We start from the raw sequence: 13,923 nt of genomic DNA, 5'->3' as shown, positions 1-13,923 counted from the left end.
GGATCCTTTATTGTATGATTATATGATAGCGGGACAAACACTGGTAGCAGTTACTTCTGTAAAATATCTGGGAGTGTGCGTACGGAACGATTTGAAGTGGAATGATCATATAAAATTAATTGTTGGTAAGGCGGGTACCAGGTTGAGATTCATTGGGAGAGTGCTTAGAAAATGTAGTCCATCAACAAAGGAGGTGGCTTACAAAACACTCGTTCGACCTATACTTGAGTATTGCTCATCAGTGTGGGATCCGTACCAGGTCGGGTTGACGGAGGAGATAGAGAAGATCCAAAGAAGAGCGGCGCATTTCGTCACCGGGTTATTTGGTAACCGTGATAGCGTTACGGAGATGTTTAATAAACTCAAGTGGCAGACTCTGCAAGAGAGGCGCTCTGCATCGGGGTGTAGCTTGCTCGCCAGGTTTCGAGAGGGTGCGTTTCTGGATGAGGTATCGAATATATTGCTTCCCCCTACTTATACCTCCCGAGGAGATCACGAATGTAAAATTAGAGAGATTAGAGCGCGTACGGAGGCTTTCAGACAGTCGTTCTTCCCGCGAACCATACGCGACTGGAACAGGAAAGGGAGGTAATGACAGTGGCACGTAAAGTGCCCTCCGCCACACACCGTTGGGTGGCTTGCGGAGTATCAATGTAGATGTAGATGTAGATGTAGAATAAAGATTTCCTGTAAGACAAAAAGGAAAATGTATCTGTCGACCAAGAATAGCTCCAATGCTGATGATTTAGCTAAATACAAGGAATACTGTAAAACATTAAAAAAAGTAATTCAGACGTCTAAACAAATGCACTACGAGAAGAAGATAGCAATGTCAGGGAACAAAATAAAAACAATATGGGATATAGTGAAAGAGCAGACTGGTAGAACCAGAAAGGAACAGGAGCAAATAGCACTAAGGGTAGATGACACATTAGTAACTGATGGGCATAGTGTGGCAAATCTATTTAACAAGTACTTTATATCCGTTACTGATAGAATGGGACTTTCAGGATCAGTAAATAATGCCCTTGAATATCTGAAACTAGCCTTCACAAATAGCTTCAAGTACATGAATATATCACTCACTTCACCAAAAGAAATAACTTCCATAATAAAATCTTTAAAAACAAAGCATTCTAGTGGGTACGATGAAATATCAACAAAGTTAATTAAGGCATGTTCTTGCGAGTTTAGTACAATTCTAAGTTACCTGTGTAACCAGTCAATTATAACTGGGACATTTCCTGGCTGCCTAAAATATGCAGATGTTAAGCTTTTATTCAGGAAAGGGGATAAAGAGATACCATCAAACTACAGACCGATTTCACTTTTGCCAGCATTCTCAAAAATTTTAGAAAAAGTAATGTACAGGCAGCTGCTCAACCATCTGACCACAAATAACATATTATCAAGAACACAGTTTGGATTTCTGAAGTGAAAATGTACTTAATTCATTAAATAACAAATTACAAGCAGCAGGTATTTTCTGTGATTTGTCAAAGGCATTTGATTGTGTGAACCACAACATCCTTTTAAGTAAATTAGAATTCTATGGTGTCATGGGCAGTGCTGCAAAATGGTTCAAGTCATACCTCACTAACAGGAAACAAAGGGTGTCAATGCAAGGGACTAGTGAATTAAGTCATCAGTCATCATCAGAATGGGAAGAAATTACATGTGATGTCCCACAAGGATCCATCTTAGGGCCATTGCTTTTTCTTGTGTACATTAATGATCTCTCATCAGTTACACTGCCACAAGCAGAGTTCGTTTTGTTTGCAGATGACACAAGTATTGCAATAAATAGTATGTCAAGTGTAGTTCTAGAAAGATCTGCTAATGATATTTTCATGGATATTAATAAATGGTTTAAAGCCAACTCACTGACATTAAACTTCGAAAAGAACTCACTATATACAATTCAGAACCTGTAATAGGTTTCCACCCAGCATATGCATAAAATACGAAGGAGAGCAGATAGAAGAGGTTGACAGTCTTAAATTCCTGGGATTACAACTTGATAATAAATTCAGTTGGGAAGAGCACACCACAGAACTGCAGAAACGCCTTAACAAATCTGTATTTGCAATTCGAGTGTTAGCAGACATAGGCGACATAAAAATGAAAAAGCTTGCATACTTTGCCTACTTTCATAATGTCATATGGTATAATATTTTGGGGTAACTCTTCAAGTCAAACAAGTTTTCAGAGTCCAAAAGCGTGTAATACGTATTATTTGTGGAGTAAATTCACGGACGTCCTGTAGAAACCTCTTCAAAGAACTGGGTATACTAACTACTGCCTCTCAGTATATTTACTCATTAATGAAATTTGTCTTAAATAATATATCTCTTTTTCCAACAAACAGCTCAGTTCATACATACAATACCAGGAACAAAAATGATCTGCACAAGGACTTAAAAGCACTTACTTTAGTTCAAAAAGGAGTCCACTACTCAGGAACACACATCTTCAATAATTTGCCAGTAAACATAAAAAAATTAGTTACAAATAAAGATCAGTTTAAAAGGAGCCTGAAAGACTTACTAGTGGCCAACTCCTTCTACTCCATTGACGAATTTTTTAATAGAAACAAATGATGTATTGTATATATTCATACTATTAGTATTGTTATTTCAGCTTAAAAAAAAAAAAAAAAAGACATGTTCCACATCCATGAGGATCTCCTCAGCACGGATCTATGGAACGAAAACTAATCTAATCTAATCTAACCATGTAGCAAGAGTTGTTCATTTTTGTCTTCACAAGTCTCAACTGCGCCAGCTGTTCTGAAGATGACCCAAATTTGGGTGTCTTTTGGTTGTACGAGGTCTGTTCAAAAAATTCCAAAACTTTGTCCATAACATTTTCTGTGCTTACCTTTTACTTATTGTGCATGATCTCCTTCAAAATACTCTCTTCCACTATTGATACACTGCTCCCAAGGCTATTTCCACTTCCGGAAGCAGTTTTGATATGCCTCATGCTGGATCAAGTGAACCGCCATCTGTGAATTTTCTTTTATCTCATCTATCGTTGCAAATCTTTGTCCTTTCAATGGGATTCTCAGCTTTGGAAATAAAAGAAAAGTCCACAGGAGCCAGGTCTGTAGAGTATGGAGGATGAGGCAGCAGAGTGATTTTTTTTTTTTTTTTTTTTTTTCTGTAGTCACACTCCAACAGAGATGTGGGAGTGTGTTATCGTGAAGCAAGACCCATGAATTGTCTTGCCACATTTCAGGCCATTTCCATCTCACGTTGTCTCACGGGCATTGCAACACCTCCCAATAGTACCATCAATTAACAGTTTGTCCCTGTGGCATGAATTCATGATGAAACAATCCTTCAAAGCCAAAGAAACTATCAGTATGGCTTTGAAATTTGACCTGACAAGTGTTTTTCTGTCTTGGAGAACCTTCCCTGTGCATTGTATCATCACCAGTTATGATTGTCTTAAGGAACAACTTGTTCTCATTTGTGTGATCCAAAAACTCTTCACAGATTTAGAGGCAAAGGTGTTTCTGGTGTTGACTCATGAACTGTGGAATGAACTTGACAGCAACACGATGCATACCACGATATAGTGTCAGGATTTCATGACGTGATCTAACTCAAATGTTGCATTCTTCTGCAATCTCTTGGACAGTCAGTCTTAGATTTGCACACAGTTTGATAGACGGTCCTGACATAAGTGTCATCGGTAGCTGTTGAAGGGCATCCACAATGAGTGTCATTTTTAACTTCCATCTGGCTATTTTTAAACCGTGTGAACCATTTGTAACACTGTAGGCTTCCTGCACACATTGGTGTGCCTCTGTAAATGTTTTCTTGAGTTTCACCCAAAATTTAATGCAGATGCATTGCTCATCTAACTCTATCATCTCAAAATTTGCAAACTGTGCGAGACACTGAACAGTGAGTGACAGACACAGAATAATGAAGCATTCGGCATTACACATTAAACACATGTGTGTGCAGGGATACCAAACATATTTTGCTCAAACACACCGTTGGTGTGAAATTACGAATGTTCCAGAATTTTTTGAACAGACCTCGTGTACCAAATTCTTCTTGATTTTTTTCTCTGTGGTTAATGCGGTATAATATTGTTGTTTTCGGTTTCATTAGTTAATTACTTGTTCTGTAGATCATATTAATAATAAACATTATGATGTGGGATGTCAACTGAACAAACATGGAAAAACTACAACAGTGCGCAGAACCAATATGTTCCAAAAAGCCGTGAACAGAAATGAAATTTTTCAGGGAGCCATACCTCAGGTTCTATAGATCCCAAAGATAAGGAAGCAAGTGTTTCGGATTGCCCTTGACATAGTGACCATTTGTATACCTATCAAAAGAACAGGCATACTGCAGCTATGCTACAGTACAGGATTTAAATTCAAGCATTACGCACTTCCTCCTGCTCAGGAAAATTGAGCAAATTATGTGTTTCTTTTGCAGTAGATGTGATCTAGGGTGGAGCTCGTAAAAGCACCAATTGTCAGTTTGAGAAAACCTCCAAAAACCATGATTTTTTGGTGCTAAAAGCACCAGGTGTGGTGATACCCACTGCTATAATTTCTATTCATAGCAAATTGTCAAAATTTTGTCATATATTCTTAAGATGCCGTTTGCAGGGAACCTTGAAACTTTTTTGAATATCATTGTCTGTTACTGAAATCCAAGGTTCAAAGTTACTGTACTTACTAGTGTAAAATTTGCGTGTAATATCTGGTCTGAGGTGTAAGTGTAGTTTTAACTGACGTAGTGAACACATGTCAAGGGTTCGAGGATCATCACAAGGGTTCTGAGGTGACTAAACTATGTTTTTAGTCGGCCTTTTTTACCAATAAAACTTTATGAAGGACTGTCTCTGTATAATAGCTATTCCATGCCTATACAGATATACCCTGTGTGGTACTGCAGTGCTAAAAAGGGTCTTAAGATGGATGAAAAGAACGGAAAATGACTGCCAAAAATTATGTAAAACTGAAAAGACAAAAAATCCAGTAATATATTTCTAATGATACAAATCATAAGCTGGGCATTTTTGATGGATGGTGATTGATGGGCAAAGTATGCAGAAAAAAATGTAAAGCAAATGATTTTGTGTTAACCTTGTGTTAGGTGAGAGAGCGGTGTGCTGACCACATGCCCCTCCTATCTGCATCCTCAACTGATGACGACACAGCAGTCAGATGGTCCCCAGTGGGCCACTTGTGGCCTGAAGACGGAGTGCTTGTGTTAGGTGTAATTATTGCCGTCGTAACTATGTACTATCCAGGACTGGAGCAACTGAATTACATTCTCCGCCAGGGTTTCAATTACCTCTCGTCGTGCCCTGAAATGAGAAATATCCCGCCCACTGTCCTTCGCATCACTCCCTCAATGGTATTCCGCTGCCCACCGAACCTACACAATATACTCATCCATCCTCACACAACCCCTGCTCCCAATCTCTTACCTTGTGGCTCATACCACTGTAATAGACCTAGATGGAAGACTTGTCCTATACATCCTCCCACCACTGCCTACTCCAGTCCAATCACTATCACCATCTTATCCATCAAAGGCAGTCTTGTGGTCTACAAGCTAAGCTGCAACCACTGTGCTGCATTCTATGTGGGCACGACAACCGACAAGCTGTCTGCATGAATGGCTGCCAACAAACTGTGGCCAGGAAACAAGTGGACCATCCTGATGCTGAACACAATGCCAAACATGATATCCTTCATTTCAATGACTGCTTCATAGTCTGTGCCATGTGGATCCTTCCCACCATCAGCTTTTCTGAATTGTGCAGGTGGGAACTTTCCGTGCAATACATCCTATGTTTCTGTAACCCTCCGGTTCTCAACCTTCGTTAGTCGCTGTCCTCACCCATCCAGCCCCCTCCCTGCTCCCATTCCACCACTACACAGCTTTCATTCCACCACATAAACTGTCCAAACTCTATTGACTGAGAGAATTTGTTTTATTTATGCAACACACACTGTTGTATCAGGGAAAAGAAGGGAACCAACACACAAACATTCCTTTCAGAGCACAAAAAAGGTGAATATGTTCCTCTTTAAAAGACTGACAGAAAAGTGGGGAACCAGCTGCCTTGGTCCTCATTCCACCTTCCTCAGCAAAAATTTGGCATGCAAATATATTTTCACTTGGTGGTGCTGAAAGAGAATGTTAGAGAGGAGACAGAGAGAGGAGACAGTGTCAATGGCAGAGAAAAAGAGAGGAGGCAGTGATTGTGGGAGAGAGAAAGTGGCAGTTAAAGAGAAATGGAGATGGATGAAGACAATAGCTGTGGGATCCTAAGAGAGAGGACATATTCATGATGAGTGAGAGGCAGTGGCAGTAAAAGAGAAAGAGAGATGACTGGAGATAGAAGTAGTGGGAGCAAAAGAGAGGGGGGCAGTGGAAATGGGGAAAATGGAGATGACTGGAGACAATACATCGGCTCGGAGTGTCTGGACCCTCCCAGACTGGCAAACTTTAACACATAGGTGTAGGCAAGGGTGCAGTTTGGACTGAAATTAAAACACTCGGGGATATGAAAAAAATAAGTTGGACCCCCAGAATTTTTGAGGTGCCGACTTGTGGTGGATACAGTACCAGTGGGATAGAAGGACAAAAGGAGATCATGTGTGAGGGGAGAGTGGCAATGGGATATACTGTAAACCAATGGGGGGAGGAGGAGACAGTGGGAGAGAGACACATATAGACGGTGGCAATGGGAGGGAGATGTTGAGTATGGAGGCTTAACTACAAAGGATTTAGAATGTTCTATGTTAAAATCGTGTGAATATGTTCAGATACCGAAGCGAGAGTAGAGGCAGCTGGTCTCCCACTTTCTGTCAGGAGCATTTTTCCACTGGTTTGACATTACTATTTTTTAAAGAGGTTTGCGAGCCAGATTGTTCTGCCTCTTCTTACAGTACATTAACTTGTTCTCTTTCTGTTTCAGAAACATCTGTAACTATGGCTATATTGTCTGCACAATCTAAACAGTCAATTTCCACACCACTCTTCTTAGTCCCATTCCTGAAAGATTTAAATAGGTTCCAATGTTTCAATCCCTCGTGCCTTTCGTGTGTTATTTTTCAGTTGAACGAGAGTGATGACAGTCTATCTCGATTGGAAACTCCTATTATGAGTACAAAAGGTTTTGATAAACATTATTGAGATTTGATTTTGGGCTTCGTGTTAGTCAGGATTGCCCTTATAACACCAAGTTTCTCATCAGCTTGCATTTCTAGCAGCATCTTATGCGGCACATCGTGGTTGACAGAACATTATATCTTTTCAATATCTAAGTACATTAATACATTTATTTTCGACCTGTTGTTTTCACTTTTATTGCTATTATGTTTTCACATGTTCTGTATCTTTGAAGATATCCTCACTATGGATCTACAGAATGGAAAATGTAATGGTCTGTTGACAAATAGGGCATTTGACTGTTTTCTGGAAAGTGTCTTAAATGATTAATTACATCCTAACATGCTTTTTTTCCTCTTGAATTTCAGTAGTCTTTTATAAAAATGGAAATAAAATACAAATAATTTGAATGCACGCTAAAACACACCACTCGAATCATGTGATGCCTTTGACATCACTGACTAGCTTGCTGCTCCTACTGTTATAGTGCCAGTTCAGTGATGTCTTATTTTCAAATTTATGTTTCGGAAAGTGGGTTACAAATACATCTATAAAAATTCTTGAAAAGTGTATTTTAAGTGCTCCACGAAATGAGAAGATGCGTAAAACGTGCTTCCACTGTACCGGCAAATTCCCACCACATTGACACACGAGTTCACTAACTTAATTAAAAATGTGTTGCACTGTAAAATTAACATTAATGTACCTCCCAGATGTGCTCTCCCAATGTTACAGTGAAGGATAATGTCATTCAGCAAAATTAAACTCATAGTGAAAATTGTCATTTTACCCAACTACTCCTCAATTATTCGGTAGCTTAGTTGTTAGAATGGTAAACTGCTGAATTTTAGAAGACGTCCATAGATCACTGGTTCAGATGTAACCCAAAAGAACTTCTTAATTTACTTATAAAACAACTTGACAGTTGTCTCATATAAAAACCAAATGGCAATTACAAAACTAGACCACACCGATCAGGAATGGGATATTATTGTGTTTTCCTTACTGTTTACATGTGCTTACATTTGAAATCACTGTTTACACACATCACACTCAAAAAGATATTTTGTAGCTAATGTGACCACACACTTTCTGCTTTATTAGAAACAATGTTTTTATCTTCGTACTGTCCAGTTAGGATCCTTATTGTTTAAACTTTTGCAGCTTCGTTATCTTATATAAAGATGGAGTAAGTCTGCTTTAGATGCGAATGTTGGTTTACACTCACAAACATCACGGCCTTTACATTTGTGCCACCTGTACGTTGAACACGCTTTATATCTCTCCGTATAACCTCATTGTCCTACACCTCACTGTACTGTGGGCGTGTGGCAACGTCTTTGCTACTAGCAATGCTTTCCAAAAAAGTGAATTGTTTGTTTGCAAAGTAAATGCATTTATCCTCTGTTGCCTACTTCTCAGACTAAGGCTAATGTGAAGCTATATGTAATACATTCCGCAATTGAAACTACTGCTACAATCAGTTCTTGCTAATGCTATTTTTGTATTTGGTGTAAAACTTTTGAAAATACGAGGGTGGTTTGAAAAGTTCTTGGAAGTCAGCGCTAGCACAAAAAGTTGTTCACGCGATATTCATAGGACTGAAACTTCCTGGCAGATTAAAACTGTGTGCCGGATGAAGACTCGAACTCGGGACCTTTGCCTTTCGCGGGCAAGTGCTTTACCAACTGAGCTACCCAAGCACAACTCACGCCCCGTCCTCACAGCTTTAATTCCGCCAGTACCTTTAAGGATGGGGTGTGAGTCGTGCTTGGGTAGCTCAGTTGGTAGAGCACTTGCCCACAAAAGACAAAGGTCCCGAGTTCCAGTCTTCATCCGGCACACAGTTTTAATCTGCCACGAAGTGTCATATCAGTGCACACTCCACTGCAGAATGAAAATCTCATTCTAGATTCATTGGACTGTTGTTCTTGGAAGAGAGCTGTGGCAGTGACGTGGCTCTCTTGTTCCTGCGTAGTGACTTGCGAAGATGCAAAAAATCGAGATCCGAGCAGTGATTAAGTACTTCGTAAAGAAAGGTATGAAAGTAAAGGACATTCGCACCAATTTACAGAACACTTTGGGTGCTCTGCTCCCTCATATTCAACTGTTGCCAAGTGGACAAATGAATTTAAATTTGGTCGGGAGAGCTTAGATAATGGTGCACACAGTGGTTGGCCAAGCTGTGTCGCTACTCCAGAAATCATTGCAGAAGTGCACAAAATGGTCATGGAGGATCACTGATTGAAGGTGCTCACACTTGCCAGATGTCATCTGAAAGGGTATATCACATTTTAACGGAAGAATTAGAAATGAAAAAATTATCTGCAAGATGGGTGCCATGACTCTTGACACTGGATCAAGAACACATGAGAATGGACATATTGGAACAATGTTTGGCCCATTTTAGGAGATACAAACAAGATTTTTTGGCAGCAGATTATGACCATAGATGAAACTTGGGGTGCACTAATATACCCCAGAGACAAAACAACAGTCAAAGTAGTGGAAACATGGTGAGTCTCTGCCACCAAAGAAGGCAAAGACAATTCCTTTGCCAGAAAAGATCACGGCATCAGTGTTCTGGGATGCGAAGGGGATTCTGTTTGTAGATGATCTCCCCACTGGGAAAACAATTAAGAGAGAATACTCATGGACAAATTGCAACAAAAGATATGCAAAAAAGGCCAGGTTTAGCAAGGAAGAAAGTCATTTTCCATCAAGACTATGCACGCCCGCACATGTGCCGTCACTGTGGCAAAATTACACGAACTGAGGTATGAATTGTTGCAACATCCACCTCATTCATCTGATATGGCTCCGTCACACTTCCATCTCTTCCCAAAACTGAAAATTTCTCTTGGTGGATGAAGATTCACTTCAAATGAAAAATTGATAGCCGGAGTTGACAGCTATTTTGCAGGCCTGGAGGAAACTCATTTTCAAGATGGGATCAAGACATGGAACATCATTGAACCAAGTGCATTATTCTACAAGGAAGACTATATTGAAAAATAAAAAAAATGTTTCAGTGATGTAAGTACCTTTTTCCTATTACTTTACAAACCACCCTCGTATATGACATATCCAGGATTTGAATGTGTGTCATCTTTATCTGCAATAGGATACACTATCTTTTGCACCACTGATCTGCTGCTGTATGGAGTACCCTGCTGACTGTCTTCTGTGGAGGAAATCAGCACTAAGTTTTTCCAAGAATAATTTTATTGTGCTTTGGGTCATAGCTCACGACAGATAGTCAACAATCTAGTTATAATATAAAGACCCATTTGCAAACGTTTTAAGATTCATTAGTTTTGAGTGAGTTTAATGATGTTGCAGGGAGCACGGATAAGAATGTCTGCAATTGCACATATTGGGTGGATCATAGGGGCATCAACTTCCGCAAGGATTGCACTATCGGCATTCGCTAAAGTCCTTTTTATTGCTACTTAAAAGTTGTAATTGCATTTTCCATCACAAAATGGCTAAACTGTTCGGAGAAAAAGTACATAACTTTGGTTAATGCTCCTATAACACACGTATAGGTTAATCTTATTTCTAATTTGTAACGTCAACCAGAGCATCAGCCAATAACAGAGCATTTTCGATCACGTGACCAGGTTTTGATATTAAGTGATTTTCAAGGTTTAATTACATAAAAATGAGAGATATTTTGTGAGAATATTGACTGTAAATGTTTTTTTAAATGTTGTAATCAATCTGAATAACAATGAACTGTATTTTTAACAGGAAAATAACCTATTGTGGCTGTGTACTATGATACTGGACGTAATGATATTGTCTTGACATTCCTCTATCTCGTGCCTCTTGTGGTGCCATTTAATTATTGCCGATACATTGATGTGGCGCAGTGTGGCATGATGTCGGTGTGTCGTTACGTGTTGCAGGCACATTCCAGATGCTGATGACGGCGACGTGCGGCTTCGTCCAGATGTACTTCCCCTGCGGCATGTACAAGCCCGCGCCACGGATGGCGAGGCCGCCCGGCTTCTACTGCCACATGCTGCTCGTCGGTTGCACCAGGTTAGGCGGCACTCTACCTCACATTTCACTGTAATTCACACAGTTGGTTTATCAGATACGAGCAGCATCTCTATAGCATTGTTCACTGACAACAATGTGTTGTTGTTGAACTGTTGAAAGGCACACATAGCGACTTGGACTAAATTTTTAATTGTCTGTAACGCATGGCAGCTGTCTCTAAATTCTGTACGCTGAGGTGATATGCACATATAGAGATGTGCATATATACGAGGGCAGTTCAATAAGTAATGCAACACATTTTTTTTTTCTGAAACAGGGGTTGTTTTATTCAGCATTGAAATACACCAGGTTATTCCCCAATCTTTTAGCTACACAACACTATTTTTCAACGTAATCTCCAGTCGATACTACGGCCTTACGCCACCTTGAAATGAGGGCCTGTATGCCAGCACGGTACCATTCCACTGGTCGATGTCGGAGCCAACGTCGTACTGCATCAATAACTTCTTCATCATCCGCGTAGTGCCTCCCACGGATTGCGTCCTTCATTGGGCCAAACATATGGAAATCCGACGGTGCGAGATCGGGGCTGTAGGGTGCATGAGGAAGAACAGTCCACTGAAGTTTTGTGAGCTCCTCTCGGGTGCGAAGACTTGTGTGAGGTCTTGCGTTGTCATGAAGAAGGAGAAGTTCATTCAGATTTTTGTGCCCACGAACACGCAGAAGTCGTTTCTTCAATTTCTGAAGAGTAGCACAATACACTTCAGAGTTGATCGTTTGACCATGGGGAAGGACATCGAACAGAATAACCCCCTCAGCGTCCCAGAAGACTGTAACCGTGACTTTACCGGCTGAGGGTATGGCTTTAAACTTTTTCTTGGTAGGGGAGTGGGTGTGGCGCCACTCCATTGATTGCCGTTTTGTTTCAGGTTCGAAGTGATGAACCCATGCTTCATCGCCTGTAACAATCTTTCACAAGAAATTGTCACCCTCAGCCACATGACGAGCAAGCAATTCCGCACAGATGGTTCTCCTTTGCTCTTTATGGTGTTCGGTTAGACAACGAGGGACCCAGCGGGAACAAACCTTTGAATATCCCAACTGGTGAACAATTGTGACAGCACTACCAACAGAGATGTCAAGTTGAGCACTGAGTTGTTCGGTGGTGATCCGTCGATCATCTCGAACGAGTGTGTTCGCACACTCTGCCATTGCAGGAGTCACAGCTGTGCACGGCCGGCCCGCACGCGGGAGATCGGACAGTCTTGCTTGACCTTGCGGCGATGATGACACACGCTTTGCCCAACGACTCACCGTGCTTTTGTCCACTGCCTGATCACCGTAGACATTCTGCAAGCGCCTATGACTATCTGAGATGCCCTGGTTTTCCGCCAAAAGAAACTCGATCACTGCCCGTTGTTTGCAACGTACATCCGTTACAGACGCCATATTAACAGCTCCGTACAGCGCTGCCACCTGTCGGAAGTCAATGAAACTATACGAGACGAAGCGGGAATGTTTGAAAATATTCCACAAGAAATTTCTGGTTTTTTCAACCAAAATTGGCCGAGAAAAAAAATGTGTTGCATTACTTATTGAACTGCCCTCGTACGTAAGGTGGTAGTATCACGTACACGAGATATAAAAGGCCAGCGCATTGGTGGAGCTGTCATTTGTGATCCATGGTACTTACTGAAATTAAGGAAAACGTGTAAGGGAGGACCCACCAATATAACTTACTTTTCACACAACCTGTTTATTTAACAGTATATATACCGTGTTTTACAGATAACCAAAGCATTTAACCATAAAATTTTCTTTAACAAAAATCAACAAATTTGCAAAATTCTTTTGCCCTGAAACCTTAAGTTGAATAAGCATTTAATCTTTGCAAAAGAAATTTGAAGTGCTGTGTTGCAAAACAGCGAAAAATATGACAATGATTACAAGAGGGCCGGACCAGCAGCCCGCCCGTTATCAGGTGAAACGGCGGTGTTTACTACCGTGCTGGACACAGTCTGCCTTATTAAATGCCCGTCTGCAACACAAGAAAACTATATAAGCACCATTGATGGCGAGAGTGAATCAATTAATCAAAACAAATGACTTAACTTTTAATTTGAAAGCTGTATGTCAAAAGGTTCAGGGTTAAGATGTGCACCTGTGCTTAAAGGTTAAACAGATTAGCAAACAATATGAAAAGGATAAGGCTTGCTTGAAAGCAACCAACCTCTTTTAATTTCAGTTGGCAAGCGTGGTGCGACTGGACCCCAACGCGTCCCTTCTGATAATTGACTAAAGCCCTAGTGACAGTTGGCTGTTAATATTTTCGAGGTTAAACTGATTGTCAGTTATTAAGACTGCTCTGAAGGAACATCTTAAAACATCACTTGTGAACACTTATTACAAGAGAACTCACTTGACGGAACCACAAGATCCAGCTAAAATACACCAATAATGACTCGTTCTTTCAAACATGGAAACGAACAGCTTGTAAAACTAACGACTGAGAAATGCTATTACAATCAAAGAATTGAACCGGTTAACAGCTAAATCTAACCACAATACCCGTCTTTTGTTTAACGGCAACCTGTGCCTTAATGCAATTGTTCCGGCTGTATTTATGACCGAGAGCTGATTAATTAGAACATTAATGATTGGGTACAAACCAGAAATGAAAGTGGCACAAATCTTCAAATGACAACTAGTGTCTTAGTACAATATTACTGCCTATATTTACGAGCAAAGAGCTGAC

General features: G+C 40.4%; 1 protein-coding gene across 2 annotated transcripts in view; it reads left to right on the top strand.

The window, feature by feature from the left end:
- The window catches only part of LOC126426711 (solute carrier family 35 member E2A-like), a 169,171-nt gene that overhangs the window by 16,376 nt on the left and 138,872 nt on the right, over positions 1-13,923 (top strand). For both annotated transcript variants that reach the window (XM_050088633.1, XM_050088632.1), the window contains exon 2: positions 11,072-11,207. In XM_050088633.1, coding sequence (XP_049944590.1) covers positions 11,072-11,207 — 136 coding nt within the window. The remainder of the gene's footprint in view (positions 1-11,071; positions 11,208-13,923) is intronic.

The sequence above is a fragment of the Schistocerca serialis genome, chromosome 11, assembly GCF_023864345.2.
Source record: "Schistocerca serialis cubense isolate TAMUIC-IGC-003099 chromosome 11, iqSchSeri2.2, whole genome shotgun sequence".
Lineage (NCBI taxonomy): Eukaryota > Metazoa > Arthropoda > Insecta > Orthoptera > Acrididae > Schistocerca > Schistocerca serialis.
Note: the sequence above shows the minus strand (reverse complement) of the source record. Positions and strands in the feature narration are given on the sequence as shown.